This window comes from Alligator mississippiensis, chromosome 5 (assembly GCF_030867095.1).
Source record: "Alligator mississippiensis isolate rAllMis1 chromosome 5, rAllMis1, whole genome shotgun sequence".
Taxonomy (NCBI): Eukaryota; Metazoa; Chordata; order Crocodylia; family Alligatoridae; genus Alligator; species Alligator mississippiensis.
The window spans coordinates 9,451,835-9,474,310 of NC_081828.1; the positions used below are offsets into that span (position 1 = coordinate 9,451,835).

Below are 22,476 nucleotides of genomic sequence, written 5' to 3' on the forward strand. Positions count from 1 at the left end.
TTTCCTGCTTATGCAGGGGGTCGGACTTGATGATCTATTGAGGTCCCTTCCGACCCTAACATATATGAATCTATGAATCTCCACCACCCTGGTCTTAGGCCTCAAAGCCTAAGACCCAGACCATTGTCTGCACTTCAGCCTACTAGCTACAAGCCAGAAAATTAGAGGTGCACCAGTACACCAGTCCATATTGTATTGGCACCGATTAAAAGAAAAGTTGACATCGGCTGATGTGGCCGATTAATGATGCCAATAAATACCATGCGCAGCTGCAGCATGCACGTGACCAGCCTGGCAGCTTGGAAAGCAATGTCCAGCTGGTAAGTCTGGGGGGAAAAGGGCAGGGGTAATGGGCTGGGGTGGGCTATGGTGCAGCCCTGGCCCAGTCCCCCACTGGTAAGAGCCTGGTGCCACCCTCCAGCCCAAGCCCACAGCCAGCAGTCCGCCCTTGCCCCGCACACAGATCCAGGGGGCACGTGGCTCCCTTGGGGTGTGTGCAGCGGCAGGAGCTGCCCCACCCTTCCCATGCCCCTTGACGAGTCACTCATTCCATGCCTAGCCCTAGCCCCACTCCCTCCCTCACCGCAGGGGTCTTGATCATGCCCCCACAGCAGACTTACCAGCCGGACGCTGCTCTCCAAGCTGCCGGGTTGTGCATCAGCAATCGGATTGGTATTGCCCAGTATGGCTCATCAAAAATCAGCCATTGGTATCATCCCAAAAAGTCTTTATTAGTGCACCGCTACAGAAAACCAGCTATCACCTGAAGTCTCAGAACCCGTTCTCCACTCAGGCCAATAGCTCATCAGATCCACAGATGGCATGTTACCCACTGCAGCGACCTCCCATCAGTGGAGCAGGCAACATGCTGCACAAGGACTGTGGCTAAAGAACTTCATCCCCAATGCCAGCTTCTGCCCCTCAGGTTGACAGCTGCCCCGCAGGGCCTGGACTGCTCTTAACCGTCTCAAACTGTCCAACGCCTGTTCTGAGGTGAGCATGCATCTTGGGACCTCTCCAACAATGCTGGTTGCAGTTGTGCTCAGACTTAGATGGCTAACCACATTGTCTATGAATGCCCTCATGGCCCTCCTTTGGGCACCCACGGTTGTATTGACATTGACTGTTCTACCTGTCGCTGGCTTTCTGGCCTTTATGCCTCTGACACATGAATGGGGTAATACTCGCTTCATCATCAGTATTAAATTTAGGTTTTCATCATGAGACAGGATGTTGTTCCAAGAAGGAGGATTGATGGGATCCACCTGACGAAGAGAAGGAAGAGTGTCTTCGCAGACAGGCCCACTAACCTAGTGAGGAGGGCTTGAAACTAGGTTCACTGGTGGATGGAAACCAAAGCCCTGGGGAAGTGGGTGACCTGGAGAAAGAGCAAGCAGGACAGGGAAAGAAAGGAGGTGCTCTCATGCTTTCTGAGAGGTCGGCGTAGTCTAATTACCTCAGGTGCCTGTACACAAATGCATGGAGCCTGGAAAACAAGCAGGAAGAATGAGGAGTCCTTCCACAGTCACAGAACTATGACATGATTGGAATAACAGACTTGGTGGGAGCTTGCATAACTGGAGCACTGTCATGGATGGGTACAAACTGTTCAGGAAGGACGAGTAGGGGCGAAGAGGAGGGGTTGCACTTTATGTAGACAAGCCATATGATTGCTCAGCGTTCCAGATGGAACTGGAGATTGACCCTAACCCAGACTGTCTACAGGCCTGAGGGAAGAGCAACAAGGTTGACGTCGTGGTGGGGTCTGCTATAGACCACCAGACCAGGAGGAAGTGGTGGATGAGGCTTTCTTCAAACAGCTAGTGAAAGTTTCCTGGCCACAGGCCCTGGTTCTCATGGGAGAACTTCAGTCCTCCTGACATCTGCTAGGAGGGCAATACAGCAGTGCACAGGCAATCCAGCAAGTTTTTGGAGCGCACTGGGGACAACTTTCTGGTGTAAGTGCTGGACAGCCAGCTAGGGGCTGTGCTCTTCTTGACCTGCTGCTCGCAAATGGAAGAATTGGTGGGGGGTGTAGTAGTGGATGGGAACTTGGGTAGCAGCAACCATGAGATGATTTAGCTCAGGATCTTGAGGAAAGGAAGGATGGGGAGCAGCAGAGTAAGGACCCTGGACTTCAGACTTCGATTCAGTCTTTTCTGGTTAGGGAACTCCATGGGCAGGATCCCCTGGGAAGCCAGACTGAGGGGGAGAGAAGTCCAGGAGACCTGGCTGTAATTTAAGGAAGCCTTACTGAGACTGCAGGACCAAACCATCCCGATACGCAGGAGGACTCGCAAGTGAGGCAGAAGACCAGCGTGACTTAGCAGGGAACTCTTCCGTAAACTAAGTCACAAAAAGGAAGCTTATAAGAAGTGGAAACTTAAATAACTGACTGTATAAGAGCATTGCTTGCGCGTGCAGGGATTAAATCAGGAAGGCCAAAGCACAATTGTAGTTGCAACTAGGAGTAGATGTGAAAGGTAACAAGAAGGGTTTCTAAAAGTATGTTGGTAGCAAGAGGAGGATCAGGGAAAGTGTGGGTACCTTACTGAATGGGGGAGGCCACCTTGTGACAGAGGTTGCAGAAAAGGCTGAAATGCTCAATGCCTTTTTCACCTCAGTCTTCACAGGCAAGGTCAGCTCCCAGACTATTGCACTGGGTAGCACAGTTTGGGGAGGAGGTGAGCAGCCAGCAGTAGCAAAAGAACATGTTAGGAACCATTTAGAAAAGCTGGACATATACGAGTCCGTGGGGCTGGATAGGATGCACGCAAGGGTACTGAGGGAGTTGGCTGATGTAATTGCAGAGCCACTGGCCATCATCTTTGAAAACTCATGGCAATCAGGAGAGGTCCTGCATGAAAAGGGCAAACATAGTGCCTATATTTAAGAAAGGGAAAAAGGAGGATCCAGGGAACTACACATCAGTCAGCCACACCTTGATTCCTGGAAAAATCGTGGAGCAGATCTTCAAGGAATCCATTTCTAAGCACTTGGAGAAGGTGATTAGGAACAGTCATCATGGATTCTCCCAGGGCAACTCATACCTGACCAACTTGATTGCCCTGTATGTTGAGGTGATTGGCTATGTGGATGTGGGGAGACTGGTAGATGTGGTGTACCTTGATTTTAGCAAGGCTTTTGATATGGTCTCCCACAACATTCTCACAGGAAAAGCTAAGGAGGTACAAGCTGGATGAATGGACTGTAAGGTAGATAGAAAACTGGCTGGAACCTTAGGCTCAGAGGGTAGCAATCAATGGCTCAATGTCTACTTGGCAGCTGGTATTGAGTGGAGTGCCTCAGGGGTCTGAATTGGGGTCAGTTTTGTTCAATGTCTTCATCAGTGACCTGGAAGATGGCATAGAGTGCACCCTCAGCAAGTCTGCAGATGATACCAAGCTGGGGGGAGTAGTAGATACACTGAAGGGTAGGGTTAAGATTCAGAGTGACCTAGACAAATTGGAGGATTGGGCCAAAAGGAATCTCATGAGGTTCAGCAAGGACAAGTGCAAAGTCCTGCACTTAGGATGGAGCAATCCCATGCACCAGGACAGGCTGGGGGCCAACTGGCTGGGCAACAGCTCTGCAGAAAGGACCTGGGGGTGACAGTGGACAATAAGCTGAACATGAGCCAGCATTGTGCCCTTGTTGCCAAGAAGGCTAATGGCATCCGGGGCTGTGTTGGTAGGTGTGTTGCCAGCAGGTCAAGCGAAGTGATTATTCCCTTCGATACAGCACCAGGGAGGCCACGTCGGGAGTACTGTGTTCAGTTTTGGGCCCCCCACTAGAGAAAGGAGAGAGTCCATTGGAGGGCAGTGAAAATGGTTCGGGGCCTGGGGCACATGACTTCTGAGGACCGGCTGCAGGATCTGGGTTTATTTAGTCTAGAGAAGAGAAGACTGAGAGGGGATTTAATAGCAGCCTTCAAGTAGCTGAAGAGGGGTTCGAAAGAGGGTGGAGCTGGACTTCTTGGTGACAGATGACAGAACAAGCAGCAATGGTCTCAAGTTGCAGCAAGGGAAATTTACTAGGAGGGTAGTAAAACACTGGGACAGTTTTACCCAGAGAGGTGGTGGAGTCTCTCCATCCTTGGAGGTTTTTAAGACCTGGCCTTGGCTGGGATGATCTAGTTGGGGCTAGTCCTGCTTTGAGCAGGGGGTTGGACTAGATAACCTTCTCAGGTCCCTTCTAACCCTAACTTTCTGATATTCTATGAAATAAAAAGAATGAAAGCATTTCTTCAAAATAAGGACTGAAACATTAACAAAATCTCTGTGTAACCTGTATAGCAGGGGTGGGCAGTTATTTGGCCTGAGGGCCACTTTAAGGAGTTTTCATGATCTGGTAGGCTGGGTCAGCACCTTTCAAGGGGGGAGGAACGACACCCTCCTCGCCCACAACAGCACACCAAAACTCCCTAAGTGGCTCTGCTTGACACTGAGTTGCAATCCACTCCCAGCGTGCCTCTGCCCTTGGAACCAGTGCCCGTTCTGGGGACATGTGGGCAGCAGATCGCAGCTCTGCCCTACGCTTCCGTGGCTCTGTGATCTCGCCCCATTCACCCGTCCTGTTCCCAGATACTACTCCCTGCCTGCCTGCAGCCCCATTCCATCTGCCTGGCCGTGTGTTTTGCCTGCACAGGTCCTGCCCCTAGCAGTGGGTGTAGGGTGGGATAGATGGACCGCGGTGCCTGGGCAGCTGGGCTGGATCCGGCAATGGTGGCAGCCAGAATGAGCTGCCAGTGCCAGGGCTGCTGGGAAGCAATTCTGACTGCCATGCCACCCAAGCCCTGCTGTGTGCCCTGGGGTGGTGGAACCGACTGCATGCATCACAGCATGGGCTGCCCCCTGCACCTAGGCTGGGCAGGGCCAAGGGACCCACCATGTGCTGAACAAAATCTCTTGGTGGGCTAGATCCAGTAACCATATTTTGCCCACCCCTGCTGTACAGCCACTGTGAGCATTTATGTACTTTGGATATCATATGCCTGCTTGCCTTTCCTCATGTAGAAAGGTTATTGTATTTGATCAAGGTTCTCTAACACAGCATGATGTGTAATTAAGCTGTTAAAATAAATATATTGTTTTGCTTGTAGTCCATGACATTTTTATAGGAATTCTGTTGTGTTTATATATTAAAAAAAAAAAAAAGACAAATCCATTTTTAACTTGCCAGCTGCTAAATATACAACTGTTTTGGATTTTTGTCATATTATAATTATTATTTGTTTTGTTTTATTTTTAGCAAAAGGAGAGGACCAATCCACTAGACAAACATGTGGAAGTAATGATAAACAAATACGGCTTAGCAACAGCTCCATTAGCAGCTCAGATGTTTGGAAATGCTGGAAAAGAACATATGGAGAAATACGGTACTGGTTCCGTTTATGGGGGGAAGTCACATTAGAGAGAAAAATGTGTGTATTGGGATGCTAGTTTATAAATAGAAGTAGCATTCATTCCATGCTTCCCTTTCACTAAGAACAACATTACTGCTCCAAATATGCACAACTACTAGAGTTTGGAGGTTGTACTTTGATAAAGGGTTATTACATAAACAAAAAATTGTTGGAGTAGACAGTTAAGGCTGTGGTGTATGCTTTATGGCAGTGGTTCCCAGCCTTGGGTCGTGACCCAAATGAGAGTCGTGGGGGCAATGCCGGTGGTGCCACACACAAACGACAAGCTGTGCCATGTGCCAGGAGCACCCCTGCCCTCAGGCAGCTGCCGCCACACTCTGCTCCCAGCAGCGGGTCACAGCAAAAAAAGGTTGGGAACCACTGCTTTATGGTGTACAGTAGCTGTGGTAGTAGTAAGGTTTGTATTAACTCGGGTACATACTATAAGGTGACATAACACTTCATTTCCTTGCTGCTTTGTTTTTGCACCTGGCATAAGGCAGGAGGTTGTATGTGAACTGCAACTATTTCACATGGAATGTTGCATCTTAATCTAGTTTTTAAATATGTATTTAAGGTACCATCATTGCTGTTCCTTTGGCTCTAACTAGCCAAGGGAATTTGGATCTAAAATTTAGTCTCCTACTTGGCAGTATATATACTGTCAGCCAAACTAGTGGGCATCTGGTATTTAAACTGAGAAGCTAATATTTCAAAGGCATTATTGTGCAATGGATAAATGCTACATTTTAAAGTATGAACATGTGTCTGTTGAAGATTGCTTATCTAATTCCCAGTAGCCTCACTTACATTTTCTTTGCTCTATTACTGATACAGCACAGACGTTGTTTATCCAAGTAGGACTTTTTATTAGATAAACCAATTTTAAATGGTTTCTTTTATCTAGTAATTGAAACAATTTGCTGACCAGATTTTTGTTTTGGGGGGGGGGGTGCGGGAAGTATTAATGCAGAGATGTATATGCTAGTGCCATAAGAATTTAAACTGCAACATACCCAGCTCTTGTTAATAGTTCGTTTGGGGTAATGTTATTGTACCTCACTACAGCTTCACTTTAATTTTTCCTCCCACTTTTTCAGGAACAACATTAGCACAATTTGCAAAAATTGCTTGGAAGAATCATAAGCATTCAACTAACAACCCGTAAGTGCAGTCCTGTATCTTAGTAATGATGATGGGGCAAAAATTTTGGGGAAAATGTTTGCATAATATAACAGTAAAAAACAAAGCTATACAATAAACTAGATGCTTTTGTATTCTGCACGGTGAAATTATCATCACCTACATATGCAATATTCAGTGCCTTCTACTCTAGTTTTGGTATTGTACTGTAATTTTACAGTGCCTGCATCTGTGATTTGATTGATGTGGCTACTGGTGGTGATTATGCAAAAATAGAGCTTGCGTGCACTTTTTTTCTAGGTATTCCCAGTTCCAGGAGGAGTACAGTTTGGAAGAAGTGTTGAAGTCTCGCCAAGTTTATGAATTCTTGACCCTTTTACAGTGTTGGTAAGAAAAGGACTTCAGTAAAGCAGGGTTTTAATATTATGTATAAATAAATGTTGAAAAAAAGTTTGCCTGTGGATTAAAAGCTGTAGGCTTTTGATCTTGAGCGTAGCTAGATGATAGTTTATAGCAAAATTCAGCTGTTTTGCTTGAACTATAATTTGATACATTGTGCTTTACTTATGCTTTTTCAGAGTGTATTTATCACTTGCTTCACTGCTAAACACACTCCCATTTAAATTTGTTGCCTACTGCTTACATTCTAACACCAGTTGTTTGCACGGTGGTTAAATACCTAAACCAACTGAGTGCGTAACATCTTTGAGCTCCGCTATCTACTTTGGAATCTAATTGTGCTCCCATTAACTGTCTACAACAGTGGTGGCCAACATTTTGGGCAAAAGTTAAGTCCCATCTGTTAAGTGCTGCTCTGATTTGCCCTGCCCCCTGCAAGGCATATTTGGTAGAGTTTCTGTCCTGGGGTGCAAGAATGGAATCAGGGAGGCTTGAGCCTCTGGTGACACAGAGCGGGGGCAAGATGCTGCTGAGAGAGATGTCACTTTTCATGGCCTTGCAACTGTCACAGCTGTATATGGTGAAGGAGGATCCAAAACTCTGAATTTGGCTGCTTCAGGGTCAGGGAAGGGTTAACCTGGCTCTTGGTAGTGACAGCACTCCCTTTGCATGAAAAAGTGTTGTTGTTATGCGGTGATGAAATAATATTTTTCTTTACAATCAGCCCAACATCTGATGGAGCCGCCGCTGCAATTTTGGGCAGTGAAGACTTTGTGAGAAAGTATGGGTTGCAGTCAAAAGCAGTGGAAATTGTGGCCCAGGAGATGGTTACTGACTTTTCAAGTACATTTGAGGAAAAGAATTGCATTACACTGGTAGGTTTAAAGTTTATGCATTTCCTGCTGCTCCCCAGTTTTTATACCACATATCACTCCTTGGAAACTTGCAGTTCTGTTTGCTCGGGTTGAGTTTATGCTCACTTGGCCTTTCCACTAGGGAGAAGAAATAGAAAAGAGCCACCACTGGAAAAAAACCTTACATTTTTTCTAGTGTTGAATCTTGAGGCCATAGACAGACAGACATGTTGTTTGAAGTGCTTCAGCCAGTGGGAGTAGACCTTCATGGCCAAAGAAGCACTTCAGAAAATGACTGAAGCTCTTAATAAATGACCTCCACACTTTGGAACATCTTTTAAAGGCAGGAGAGATGAAGGGGAATTCAGAATGCTTCAATTTGTCTATGCCTTGAGATTTTTCTTGATGCAAATTTTGTAATGAATATCTAAGTCTTGCATATTGGGCACATCTAATTCAATTAAAATAGATTGCCATTACTTAAAGCAGGGGTTGGCAAACCTGTAGAAGCAGAAATGGCAGCCTGCCTTGGACAAAGCTCTGTTATTTTGGCTGGCTACCGCTTCTGATCCAGCTGCTGCCACAGCACGTGCAAACCCACCCACTGTAAAATCACTACAGCTATCTGGGCTTTGCAGGCTGGATGTAATCACTCAGGGGGCCAGAACCAGCCTGCAGGCCATAGGTTACCAACCACTGACTTAAAACGCTGCTTGTTTATACAACGTATTTAGTTCATATTAAGATAATGTGCATGTATCCCGTTCAGCTGTAAATCATAACATGAAAATGTTAGCTTTGTTTCTTCCAATTTCACTTCAACTCGTATTTTCTTGTAGGTTGGCTATGATATGACTAAAGAAGCAGCACGAAAATGTTTTTCAAAGACAGGTGTGAAACCTACAGATGTGGATGTTATTGAACTTCATGACTGTTTTTCAGCTAATGAGCTTCTTACTTATGAAGCACTGGGTCTCTGCCCTGAAGGTAATAAGGCCAATTAATAAAAGGGAGCTTAATAAAATGGAAAACACTTAATGTTTTGTAACTTAGCCTATTTCTGTAGATAGCATTATTACTGCTTTATTGCATCAATCCTATATCCTAAGAGCATGATTTGCCAGCTTCATAAGGGTGAACAAAAGCAGATTCTGCATAACCATCATAAATAACGTTTTATATGTATTGTAAAAATGCTGACAAATGACTTCATGTGGTTGAAAAACACAAGGCATCACAGATCACAGTCATGGACTGGTATAAAAGTCATTTGCAAGTTGCAAGGATTTTCTTATTTTTTGTTTAGATGGACAAGAGGAAAAAATTGATATGCGACTGTTTCTCAGCTTCAGGTCTCCCCTTTTCAGCTGCTTTTTCCTGCTCCAAGACTTCTATTCATCTACTCTGCTTCTTTCCAGCTACTGCTGTGGCCGCTTGATTTTGCTACTTTTCAACCTTCCTAACATGATTGGTGCTCCCCTGCTGCTTCCAGTGGCAATGCTAGATTGTTACAAACTAATTGTCTGGTTGTTAATAGTGTGAGTAAACAGTCTTTTAATTTTTCTTTCCCTCTTACCTGCAAGAAACGCTTAAAGTCAGTATTACGGTTTAAAACATTAGCTCAGCTGTTAGAGTGAGCTGAAAGAAGAAACAGAAACAAACTGTGGCTTCAAAACCAAAAACTTCATAAAAAGGAATTTTGTGATGCTTAACATTTTAGTCAGTAGAACTTTTTTGCATGTGTTTTTATAATATTTATAATTTAAGGTATGAATTCAATATGTATCTTCTAGAAACCTTTTATTTAAATGGCTTTGAAGAGAGAGCATGGATTAGAGACAGTGCCACAAATAATAATATGGCTGATCAATGCAGCAGATGTATGGGGCTGTTTTTGAAATTCTGAAGATAGTTTTCTGAAACAGAGTGCTCCTAGGGACTATGGAGATGGTTAGTTCTGGACACTTTTTTTTTTTTTGCTTGATTCTAAATATCAAATCTGGTGCATTGTTACAATTTAATATGTTCTTGTTTCAGATTTTATAATTCCTTTTGCACAAACAGTGTTTTCATAAAACTTCATTTCATTCACTTATTAATTTTTATGAAAGATGGCATGATTTTACATACCACTAGGTGGAGTTTAGTCATAATTATGAACCACCAAACTGAGATTCGAAGGTCCATAGAAAAAATTGAAGCACTTAATCTTACGACTTTTCTTCCACCTCCCTTGCTTCTTACGCTTGCGGTATACCACATTACTACTTGCTGGGCCCCAGTGGCACTCCTAGCAAAATATTTGATTGCTCACCTCCCCAAAAAAAAAAAAAGCTCAGGACAGCTTGCATTAAAAACAAAATGAGTCATAAAAACAGATAAAATGACAATAAAAATAGTAAATGATAAAACAGAACCCCCAAACTTAGCCCTGCCTGTTTAAAAGCCTGCCCAAACAATGCTTTCAAAAAGTGTCCAGGCATGGACTCGGCCTCAAGGGGAAGGGAGTTCTGAATACTAAAGGGTGACTACAAGAATATCCTCCCATGCATTTTTGCCAAAAAAACTTGGCATACAGATGGGACTTCCAGGCGGTCCCCTCAGCTCACCTTGGGGATCTTGATGGGATGTGAAGGAGGTGCTGGTCCTTTAAGCATTTAGGGCCCCTGGGTAGATCCAGCACAGACCAGGGAAGTGTCAACACCCACTTTGGCTGTGTAGTGCATGTGTGAGCTTTGAGTTCATCAGCTGATTAATTTGAGCTCTGGCCAGAGCCCCTGCTTTCATGCAGCTGTGGAGCCTAAGGGTAAGCACCACCCCTGCTTGCTTTTCCCCTTACTCCCTCCCCCCCCCATGCTGAATTTGGCAGCTGGGAAAAAATGGGGATGAGCAGTGGTTGTACTCACCCCTAGGCTGTGGGGCTGTGTGAAAGCAGGGACTGGCCAGAGGCCACACTGGTGAGGTCAGATTGCTCACAACATCTGCAGGACTAGCAGCAGCCTGCACTGACATGCTAGTGAACTCGGAAAGGGTCTGCACCATTGAAAAGGTCTGCACAAGGGCCTGCACCATTGAAATGGGGATACAAACGCACTGCCACCCAGCCTCCTCTCCCCCTCTGGATCTACCCCAGGCCATTTAGGAAATGGATTGCGGCCTTTATTTATTTTGGGAATTAACACATGTTCAGTAAACTGAAATGCCTGCTCTTTGTTCTCAATGCATCATAACCTACACAGAAAATGAAATGCACTCTACCATTTATTCCCATTTGGCCATTAATTAGCATCTGTACAATAATACAGAATCATATATAATATGGAGATTTTCTTTCCTTATGTGTAAGAATTTCTGCATCATATAGAAATGACAGAGGACAAGAGAGACTAGGGTGCATCAGTGGATAACTGATCTTTCAAGGTGATGTGACTATAACAAGGGCCTGGGATGTATCGGTTTGTTCTAAAAGAGATGAGGGCCATTAATTCTTTTGTACAGGTGAGCTCTGTCTTACATGTGCAACTTCATCTGTAGGGAACTACTGAATTCGCAGCGGAAGTGGGCTGCACAGCACTCCTTTAATCTTGCAGGTTCCCCCGCATGTCTCCCCCTGCTGTCTTTCCGTGGAGGAACCCTCCCACTTGCTCCTGATTGGCAGGGAGGCAAAAACCACAGTTTTAAATATGACACTGTTTTTTGCCTCCCATTTGGAAAGCAGAAGGGCCATTGGGGCCCCTCAGCCAGTCAGTAATGAGGGAGGTGTGTGGGGGAACCTGCAAGATTAAAGGAGCTGCTGTGCAGCACACTTCTGCCGTGAATTTGGTAGGTCCCTATTCATCTGTAATGCTGTCTAAAATTCTGGTCACGCATGTTGAAGAAAGATGTGCCCATTCCATCCAGAATACTTCTAAGGGCTACTGTTAGGGTTGCCAACTCTGTTCGGATATATTCCGGAAGGTTTCATTACATGATGTAATGATATTAATTATAGTGCGTAGACTTTACATCAAAGGCAAATGCACATGACTATTACACTTCAAAAACCCACTGGACTACTGTATAAATCAGAGTCAACATTTTAATATTTATTTTAATGAATGCCCTATCACTTATCTCCCGGGTGACTCTCAGCAGTCTTCTGGAGATTTGTATCTAATTCGTGTAGATTCCCAGGGCAATCCTGGAGGGTTGGCAACTCTAGCTACAATGATGATCAGGGGAGTGGCAGGTCTCTTGAGAGGGAAAGAACCAAAAGGGCTTGGCTTGGCTTGGCTTGGCTTGGCTTGGCTAGTCTAGCAGAATAAAACCTGAGAAGAGATGTGATTTCTCTTTAAAAATTCACAATGCAATGAGGGAATAAAGTGGGGAGAGAAATGCTAAAGCTATTGAAGCGAAAGGGCAGTGTTGGGGATGCAGCATTGTTCCCCCCAGCTTTACCTATGGCAAGTTAGGATATTATGTCTTGTAGTTGTGTGTCAGGGTTGACTGTATAGTGTTGGTAAAAGGTTAGATATGTATTTGTATGGGATGGCTTGGATAGAGATGATTCTGCCACAGGCGGGACTAGATAGCCTCCAGAGGTCCCTTCCAGCCCTACTTTTCTTGGGTGTAAGCTATTCATGGATAAACTTAGCCTGGAAATGTATGAAGTGTGTGAAGACAAAGTCTAACTACTCTTAGAATGCAGCTTGATTCATCTGTCAAAGGAGCATTATGACATGCTTATCTGTCATAGCAAGGGACTACAGTTGATAACCTAGGACGGTGGTTTTCAATCTGTGTTCCAGGACAGGTCATCAAGGCTTCTGCAAAGGGTAATAGCGGAGCAGGCTGGGAGGCGGTGCACTGCCGTTGCTGGGCCGGGTCGCTTGGCAGAGCCAGGGTTAGGGGTTCCACAGCAGAAGAAGTGATAAGAAAGTGTTCTGTGACTTGAAAATCACTGACCTATGACAGTGATGCTCAACTTTCTGGTCCTGTGGGCTGGGTGAGTGGTATGGGACTGGATCCCATGCACAGGATCAGTCCACAGGTGCAATGCAGTATGCTGGCACTAGCCATGGGGTGATCTCATGCACTGGTACAATCTAGGGTTCAGGGTTCCCATCGTCTGGCCCACAGGGCTCCCCATGGGTCTGGAAGTTTGGTAGCAGGGGGCAGCAGTTAAAGCTAGCACCATTCCACCAAATTTCTGGACCTGTGGGGAGACCCACGGGTCAGATGTTCATAGACACTAGGGCTGGAAGGGACCTCGGAAGATCATGGAGTCCAGCCCCCTGGAAGTCAGCTAGGGTCAAAGGATCCCAGAAGTTTGTGGCTTGCAGGCCAGAGGTTGAGCATCATTGATCTAAAATGTTCCCCCTGTTATTTTTGCCTGCTCTGGTTTAGTTTTTCAATCAGTACCATGAAAATAGTTGACCCTAATATGTTTGTTTAACTCTAACGACTTGGTCACGTTTCCTCAGTGAGCAAATGACTTAATCCACATGTGTAAGATTTTGTTCACCCCTGTGGATCAAAATCTGGCATTTAATACGATCTGTGTTAAATTCTTAAGCTTCATAAAAAAATAAAAAATTAAAGCATTACTTTTTCATTATGCCAATTTTGTTGTAAATGTTATGACTGCAAGTTGTCATTTCCAGAGCAGAACATAGCAGTATTTAACGATGACTAACTTGGCATTTTCAGAAACATGTGATGTTCTTGCTGTACTTCCACCCTTCATTAAATTAGCTATTCAGTAAACTGAAACGCTTTTATATATTTGGCATCGCCTACCCTCAATATAAGACTCATTCTCAAAATACTGTAAGCAGTTAATGTTTATATCATTCAGTTAAGTCTTATTTGTTCCAAAAATGTTATATGTTTAGTTTCCTAGTTTTGGCTGACTTAAAATGTATAAAGCAATAGTGAAAGATATAAAAGTGTACTGTGATGTCTTCACATTTTTTCCCTTGTCATATCTTGTATTATAGGACAAGCTGGTGAACTGGTTGACAAAGGAGACAATACTTATGGTGGAAAATGGGTCATAAATCCGAGTGGTGGTTTGATTTCAAAAGGTCACCCACTGGGTGCCACAGGTAATACAAGTGTATATTTTCTTTTTGCAGTGATTTTTGAGGTCTGATGATTGAACTTGATATGATAATCTTATCTTGACTAGACTGACAGTCTTATCTATGTTTTTGAAGATTGTAAAATCACTGTGTAGAGGGAGTACTGGGATTCACGAATGTAATATATATGGTTTTCTAAGAAAATGACTTACATTCTGAGGTGCTGTTTTGCTGTCGGTTTATTTCATGAACAGAGGTTCATGTACTCTTGACTTTTGTCATATCTTATGTAATATATAGATTGCTTTTAATCTCTCTTCACCTTTGAGCTCAAAAGAGGCGGTTATTTTCCTCATTTCACTTGATTAACTAAACAAGCAGTTCAGCACCACCAGGATAACAGAAGATGTTTGATGATATCACTTCTGCTTACATCAAAAACAATTCTTCATAAGGAATAGATATGAAATTCAGGTTTTTAAACTTAATTCAAGCACAAGATATTTTCACGTTGTATAGAATACTTAGGTAGCTAGAACGACAGCAGATTTGTTTGCATAGCTTGGGCTAATGTGTTTTAGATCATGTAAATATTTTCAACAGACAAGTTACATTGTTAATAAAGAAAACATAGCATTAAAATTCAAGACATAATTATTTATCCTTTTTTTGATTTCTTAATAAAATATATTCAAAATATATTTTTGTACTCTGCAGGGAGGACTTAAACATAGTTTACATTGAGGTATAAGCACTTATTTTTTTTCTTACTAGATACTTCCTCAATCACAATCAAGCTATTAATTTAAAAATTATTGTTTTATATGAAGTATTCGTTTTGTCTACCTTCTCAATGAGTAGAGGTTCGAAGTATTTCAGTTGAATGTTTTCTTTTGCCTTCTGAAATGCTTGTTTTAAAAAACCTTTTATGGTTATGCTTCAGCCAGCTTCCCATGCATTCCTTCGAAACTTGTAGTTTAGCATTTCACGGGACTTTTTTGGATGTTAAATGCTTGTGGTTTATAAGTGCAATTTTTAGCAAGACCTAGCCTATCTTTGTTTTTAAGATAGTCTATCATGGGGTTTTTAGTCTGCTTTTCAAAATTGTCTCTTTGGGTTTTCTTTTTCCAGTATACATATGGAAAACATACTATAACAGGATGTGGTTATTTCATACTCGTGTATTTCATAATATACCTTTCTGGATGAGTGTAATATTTCTGTAAAGATTTATTGAGTTATAGTCTAAATGAAAGAAGCTCAGTATGTTGTTCTTAAATTAGTCCTTCTGTGTCAGTTGATAAAAGTATAGGAGTTTGCTCTGGTGTGTGAATTTTGTTAATTTAATTTCTCTTAACCTTCATATGTTTGGATACATTTGTCAGAGTTCTGACCTTAAGCAGATGGTAGCACTTCAGGGCATCTTGGAAGCCATGTCCCAGTTCCAATGTAAAAATAATCCTGCACCTTTTTGATACCCCCAATTCCATCCTCTATGCTCTGTTGTGTGTCCCTCCCCCCCCCCCCCCCCCCCAACTTGATTATTGTAGTCTTAAAATCTCATTTTACAGTAATTTTGGGCGCCTGTACACGAGCAGCAAGGCTGCTCTGATGTGTTGTAATTTATAATGCAGCAGTGAGTTTATAATTACCGTGTCAGTGTGATAATTACTGTGCTTCAGCTGCTTCCAGCTTCTTGAGTATCAGTGTCCCTGTGCTTGAAAATGGTGGTGGGGGCATTTTAACTAAAGCTCGTTCAAGTTGGTGCTCCGGCCACCATTTTGAAACGTGGGGACCTTGATAGACGAGACATTCCAGGTGCTTTAATTAGAGAGCCGCTCTAATTAAAGTGTTCTCCCACTCCTGGAGCATGTGTATGGATGCCCTTTATTCCTAACATCTGCTTGGTCACTTGAAAAATTTCTAAAGGCTTTTAAAAATGTTTGTGTATCCTCTGCCAATTTACTGTTTAATTTGTCATTTTTTAATTTTTAGTTCCCTTCTCAGTTAACTTTTAGTGCTTTTCTGAGACTGTTTTGTTTATGCTGTCCTCAGGTGATAAAAGATGTTTTAGTCTGTGGTTTCCTTATCAGTTCATGTTTAACATATTTACATAATTTCTAATAGAAGAATAACATTGAAATATTGTGGAATATATTGGTCAAGATTTTCAAAGGTGACTGCTGTTGTGCATGATACCTTCAAGAGTCCTAATTCTGAGAAGGAAATTTCTCCTTGGTTGTCATCCTGCCTCTCTAGTGATTCCACAGGCACCAATAAATAGCCTTGTGCAGTGTGGTGGCATTGTCATTAGTTCAGTGTGCTTTGTAGGGAGTTCTACTTTACTACTTTAAATGCTTTTAAATTTGGCAAAGTTGCCCTCCTTATTTAATCTTTATCAGCTAAGCACATTACTTCACAAAGTTACTGGCATTCAAACGTATTGTACCTTCTCTGAACATGTCCGTCTTGTTAGGACTGATGAAGATGAATGCACAGACTCCTTTTTGGAGGTAAAACTTGCATGCTCTAACAACAGAAAGTAGTTTCACTACTGAGGAATAGTACCTAAAGTAAAATAAACTCCCTCATTTTATTACTGAAAAATGCAAGTTAGTATTTGGCATAAGGAGAGTGACCACTACTAATCTTGTAATGATTGAATACTATATATATGGAACCCCTTTGTAAAATCTGTAACATCAGTCACCTTCTTAAATAACTGCAGGGCCAAAACCTTCCCCTATATTCTTATCAATTATTTGGCTGGGATGGGGGTGTTCTTGTTATTGCTGTACATTCATTTGTACGTGATGCCAACATAACTAGAGCTTTTCATTTGTCATTGAACTTTGAGTTCTATGATGCCCAGTTTAAAACACCCCTCTCTATTCTTAAGAAAGTGTCATAGGTTATTAATTCCCCTTCTTAATTCCTTTCTGCCAAACTTTTCTCCCTCTTCTGTTGCCCTATAAACATCTTGGTATTGAGTGATGGATTATGATGGTTTATGACAAATGAGACATAAGTTAAATCTGTAAACTGGGTTCTTTTCAGGTTCATATATTACCACTGACAGACATATTTCCAGTTGGGGACTTTCTTTAAAAGAATATTCTCGTCTTAGAGTACCATAGAACCTCTTGCAGTATTTATATGTAATTTCCTGAAATAACGTTGGCTTTGCAGGTATTTTAAACATCAGCTTGCAAACTTTAATGCTTAAATATAGATTGGTATCTAATTTTCAGGTCTGTAAGAATGTAGTTCATATTTTTTTTTCAGATTTAAACATATGCCATATGTCTGCAAACTGCTGATTTTAGATTTTTAGTCTAGAAGCCGGCTGCTGGGAGGATTTCAAACAAACTAACAAATCCTAGGCCAAAAGTGAAACGCACCTGCTTTAGTTATCGTCTGTGAAGAGTGTAAACACCTCCAGATTAATTCTTAGTGTCTTAAAACAGAAACAACAACTAATTATACAGTTTTAAAACTAAAAAAAATGGGACAGCAGAGAAGAAATGTTGAATAGTTCAGTCAGTGTAACTTGGTAAATAGCCATTTGAGGTTAAAGATCACATGCATTTCTTTTTTCATTAGTGACTGTTTAGGAAGCTAAGCAGTGTTTTGCATCAGCCATGTAAACACCAGATAAAGTTATATTGAAGCTGAGTTTCATCTTTTAGATGAATATTCTGTAGTAACCATTACATCTCTCTATCTGGCAGACATACTTAGTGTATTCCATATTAGTGAAATTTCTAGGTACCATCTAGGACATGTTTATTGGGAGTTTTAGAGAAATGAGTGATCATACTTGCTACTTAGTTATCCAACTTTGCATGCTGATCAAACATTAATATCCCAAAATATCTGGACACGTGATCTATGGGTTTTTTTGAGGGGGAGCACTGAGTGTAATTTTAATATTCAATAAATTATAATCAGATACCTAGGTATCCTCTGCTCTGCTGCCTACGTACCTAATGTGTTTGGGTTTTTTTCCATTAAGTCTCATACATCTTTTTGGAAATGTTCTGCTAGTTGTAGGTATCTTTCTTTTTCCAGTGAGGCTATCAGTAGTTGGGAAGCAAGTAACAGAAGGGATTCATTCTTCATTTCTTTGAGTGTGACTTTTCCTGTTAGGAAGCCCAAGAGGGATTAATATAGAATCACTTGATTTTAAAAAAATCAAAAAAATCTGTAATGTCTGTTTACAAATGGCATCCCAGTATCCTTGGCTGGATCAATCCCCGTAAATACATAAATCTCTTTTTTGCTGCAATTTTGCCAACAGTTGACTCTACATCTGCCTGTAACGTAATAAATGGTTTTATTGAAACACCTTAAGTAATCATAGTGCAGATTCAGAGCACTAGTCTTTTTTTCCAAGTCAAAGCCCATTCCACTGAGGGAATGTTTTCCTTTTGGTTTATTTTCAGATCACTCGTCATTTCTGCAGTTGCCAAAATATTCCCTAGTGTCTTTTCCTACCTATCCTTTTTTTGGGTGTCACTATCTGCCATAAATTTCTGAGCTACTAATTTAGGTGTTTCAGGTGCTGGAGTATCTTTTTCTGTGTCTGAGATGTCTGCTCAGTTGTAAATATTCCTTCTGTATAATGTGGAGGGTTTTTTTGTTTGTTCTTTCTTTTTTTTTTAAGTTGAGAGTTTTAAATAGGAATCCCAGCTTATAGAGACTTTCTGTCTGGGATCTGCTGTAGTTTTCCCTAGTGTTCTCTTGTGTTTAAGCTGAGGCAGAGACCTCTTGGGAAAACTTCAGCTTGTGACCTTTGGGGGAGGTTTTTGTTTGCTTTCAGGCTTTTTTATATTTCAAGTTTTCTATTGATAATGAAATTTCACAATTGGCTCTCTCATTCTGTTAAGGGGCCCTGGAGGAACAAATAACATAGCCTGTATTCTCTCTTCTCTCAGTTCTTCAAGAGAGCTCAGATTTAAAAATGAGTCAATTTTCTTCCTTTAGGGAGCGGGGTTTATCCTTTTAGCATTTCAGGCAGCCCCTGAATCTAATGTTGTATGTCATGTCTTTTTCTGTGTCATTTAAATTAAGTTGGGTCTCTTTCTCCCTCTGGTGTAATAATGCCATGTAGCCCTGCAGTCCTGGCTCTCACTTGTTTCTCTTGCACAAGCATGGGAATTTGATCTTCCAAGTCCACCTCTCCCTTTACTTCCAGAACGTTGAACCCTACAGATCGTTCCTCGGGACCTTAAACTTGGATCAACTCCCTGATATCTGTCTTGATAGCTAATGAGTTGTCTTTGGCTCTGCTGCCCCTGCTTTTCTAGCAGCCATTTCTGTGCTTGCAAAGAGGCCTCTCACATTGTGGGCCCATGGCTCTCCTTAATGAATTTTTTTTCTTTGAACTTTTGGGTTTTTGGGGTTTGTTTTCCTTTGAAGGTCTGTGCTCTACAACCCCATGCTCTATTTTCTAGGGAGAGGCAGTAGGGAGTGGATGAAAGCAGACTAGTTTTGTTCCTTCAGATAGTCTGGATTGCTGCTGTTTACTCCTAATCCCATATTTAACAGAACTGTGATTTGACTAACCACAGAAATTAGCATTTCTATTGAGATTGAGAGGAAATTGGATATTTTTTGTCATATCAGTGCACGCCTGTGGGAACTGAGTCTTGCCTTGGAGGGTTCTCTAGCATCTGTGACTAATTCAGCACCCTGGCTCATACAATTGATCATCTTTCCTCACCTAACAGAGCAGTACTGTCCCTCCATCAAGTCCAAATCGGGTCTAAAAGTAGGGTTTGACTTATTTAAATGCAATCAGTGGTGGATTCTTTGGACATTTCTTAAATTCTGTAACAGGTTAGACTCAGCTGTTCCCTGTTGGAGGACCCCAGTCTCCAATCCTCGATTTGAGAGTTCATAGATGTTAGGATTGGAAGGGATTTCAGTAGGTCATTGAGTCTAACCTCCTGCCTTGGGCAGGAAAGAGCACTGGGGGGGGGTGGATGATCCCAGCTGGGTGCTTGTCCAGTCTTCTCTTGAAGACCCCCAGGGTAGGAAGAGTACCACCTCCCTTGGAGGTCCATTCCAGATTCTGGCAACCCTTACTATGAAGAAGTTGTTTCTAATGTCCAGCCTAAACTTGCTCGCCATCAATTTGTGGCCATTGTTCCTACTTACTCCAGGGGGTGCCCTAGTAAATAGAGCATCTCCCATTCCCTGCTGCCCTCCCCTGATGAATTCATAGGCAACCACAAGATCCCCTCAGCCTTCTCTTGCAAAAGCTGAAGAGATCCAGGTCCTTCAATCTCCCCTTATAGGTAGGGCCTTGCCTGCAGGCCTCTGACCATATGAATGGCCTCCTCTGAACCCTCTCGAGGTTCTCCACATCTCTCTTGAAGTGCAGCACCTAAAACTGGATGCAGTACTGACCAGTGTCACGTAGAGGGGAAGCATCACCTCCCTGGACCTGTTCGTCATGCATCTGCTAATACATGATAAAGTGCAGTTAACCTTGTTGCTCAGTTTGGCACACTGACAACTCGTGTTCACCTTGGAGTCAACAATGACTCCAAGATCCCTTTCCACTGCTGTGCTCCTGAGAAGGTCGTCCCCCCACCTGTAAGTGTGTGGGTGGTTCTTTTTGCCCACGTGCAGCACTTTGCACTTGTCTTTGTTGAACTGCATCCTATTTTGTTCTGCCCGTTTTTCCAACCTGTCCAGATCCACCTGTCCATTCCCTGTCCTCTGGTGTGTTAACTTTGCTCCATAATTTGGTATCATCTGCGAACCTGGACAGGGTGCTCTCCATGCCCTTGTCAAGTCACTGATGAAGATACTGAATAGCACCGGTTCAAGGACCGAGCCTTGCAGGACTCCACTGCCCACATCTTTCTCCGTAGATATTGACCTGTCCACCACCACTCTGTAGGTGCGACCCCTAAGCCAATTTGCCACCCACCTGACCGTGTAATCATCTACATCACAGCTTGTCAGTTTGTTTATGAGAATGTTGGCTACAAATGTCCAACTTGGGATCCTTAAAATTCTAGTTTATTAGGCGGATTGAAACACTGTAATCATAAACCTTGGGGCTGGTCCGCGTGCGCACGCACACACACACACACACACACGCACACACACAGAGTAGCAGGCTACAGAGTCAGGTATACCTATCCTACAAGCGCTGGAGTCTGTCGTTGAGGCTTCTTTCAGCGTGGTGTTATCTTCCAGAAAGGGGTCGCTGGCTGGTCCTTCCGTCTGGACAGGTCTGGTCGAGTTGGAGATCAAGAGGACACCACTGAGGGTCACTTTTCACTGCCTTTTATCTGTCCCTGGCAGACTTTGGTGACTCCCCAGGTGTCTGGTTTGCCCAATCCAGGGGTCATTGACCCTCGTGGGACTTCCCCCCCCTCGGTGGCTACTGGACAGCATCTGTCAGCCCCAGGGGTCGTCTGCATGTACGTGCAGGTTTGGGAGTCCGTTGATGAATTTAGAATAGGGCTCTGGGAGTGGTCGATCTGGAGATATTCAGCCCAAAAGTTGGTCTCTGGTGTTGATTAAGTCAGGCCAGGGCTTCTAGCCCTTGATCAGTGAAGTTTAGAGATTTCCCGGTTGTTACATTTAGAGATTTCCCGGTTGTTACATTGTCTTCTATTGAGTTCAGCTTCCAGGTGATAATTGCTGCCTGCTTCCATGTTACACATTCAATCACTGATTCACTCACTGTTTCAGAGGCCAGCCTGATACAGGGAAGGGCAGTTTGATTCCTGCCCTTGTTAACAATGTTACAATGTATAACTTACTAAAACACATTTAGTTGAAAGTTGAAAGGTGAGGAGTATAAAATATAAGCTACAAATGCCATGGCACACAAATAGATAAAAATACCAAAATACAAGGGGAGACACAAAATGCACACATACAAATTTTAAAACACAATTCCTTATCTTAAAGTGAAAGAAAGAGGAAGGAAGAAAGGTAGAAAAAGAGAAACATATCCAAAGAGGGGAGAGCAAATGCAGGCAAGAGGAAAAGGGGGTTTTCTGCTCCAAGAACAGAATGAGATACTGTATCGTTAAAACTCTTCAATTTTCTGTGCCTGAAGTACCAAGCCCCATCCCTCTGACAGTCCTACTCCTGACAGCTTCTCCCACTTCCCTCACCCCAGGGATTTTGTAAGACAGCTTCTTGTAGTGATCTGCTTCCTAGATACCTTTCGCTTGCAAGTCTTATCCATGCCAAGCTTTTTTTTCTCCAGAACTTCTTGTTCTTGGATTTGGTGTGCTGTGGCTGAACTGGTTCTTCCTTTTTTATCTGGGGGCATTGCATGAGCCTTCTTCATGACAGGTTTCCTTGGCTGTACCAGCAGTTCTTTTGAACAGTTCCCACCTGCAGCACTCTCCCAACAGGTATAGTCGCTGCTCTCAGGATTAGCTCCCCATGTCCGAGCAACTCCTCCTGTACAGTTCCCTAGTCTCATGTAGCTCTCATGAACTGTAGCCCTTGGTCTGATAGTGGACAGTGCCCTTTTCAGGTCTCTGCAGGGCTCCCCTTTAACCCCTGCTCTGCTGGCAGGCTGCACTCTGAGGACTCTGGCCTTAAAGGGGCCACCCTGCTTTCTAGTAACAGG

The 22,476-nt window shown here is 43.0% G+C and overlaps 1 protein-coding gene across 4 annotated transcripts in view; it reads left to right on the plus strand.

Annotated features, from left to right (window-relative positions):
* Positions 1-22,476, plus strand: part of SCP2 (sterol carrier protein 2) — a 56,389-nt gene that overhangs the window by 14,402 nt on the left and 19,511 nt on the right. For 3 of the 4 annotated variants that reach the window (XR_009462315.1, XM_014598696.3, XM_059727840.1), the window contains 6 exons: positions 5,251-5,377; positions 6,505-6,568; positions 6,848-6,934; positions 7,671-7,821; positions 8,640-8,787; positions 13,779-13,886. Coding sequence is in view for 3 of the 4 variants with exons in the window: in XM_014598696.3 (XP_014454182.3) it covers positions 5,251-5,377; positions 6,505-6,568; positions 6,848-6,934; positions 7,671-7,821; positions 8,640-8,787; positions 13,779-13,886 (685 nt within the window). In the remaining variant the exon portion in view is untranslated. Of the gene's footprint in view, positions 1-5,250; positions 5,378-6,504; positions 6,569-6,847; positions 6,935-7,670; positions 7,822-8,639; positions 8,788-13,778; positions 13,887-22,476 lie in introns of those variants that run through there. The other variant, XM_059727841.1, reaches the window with a different exon arrangement.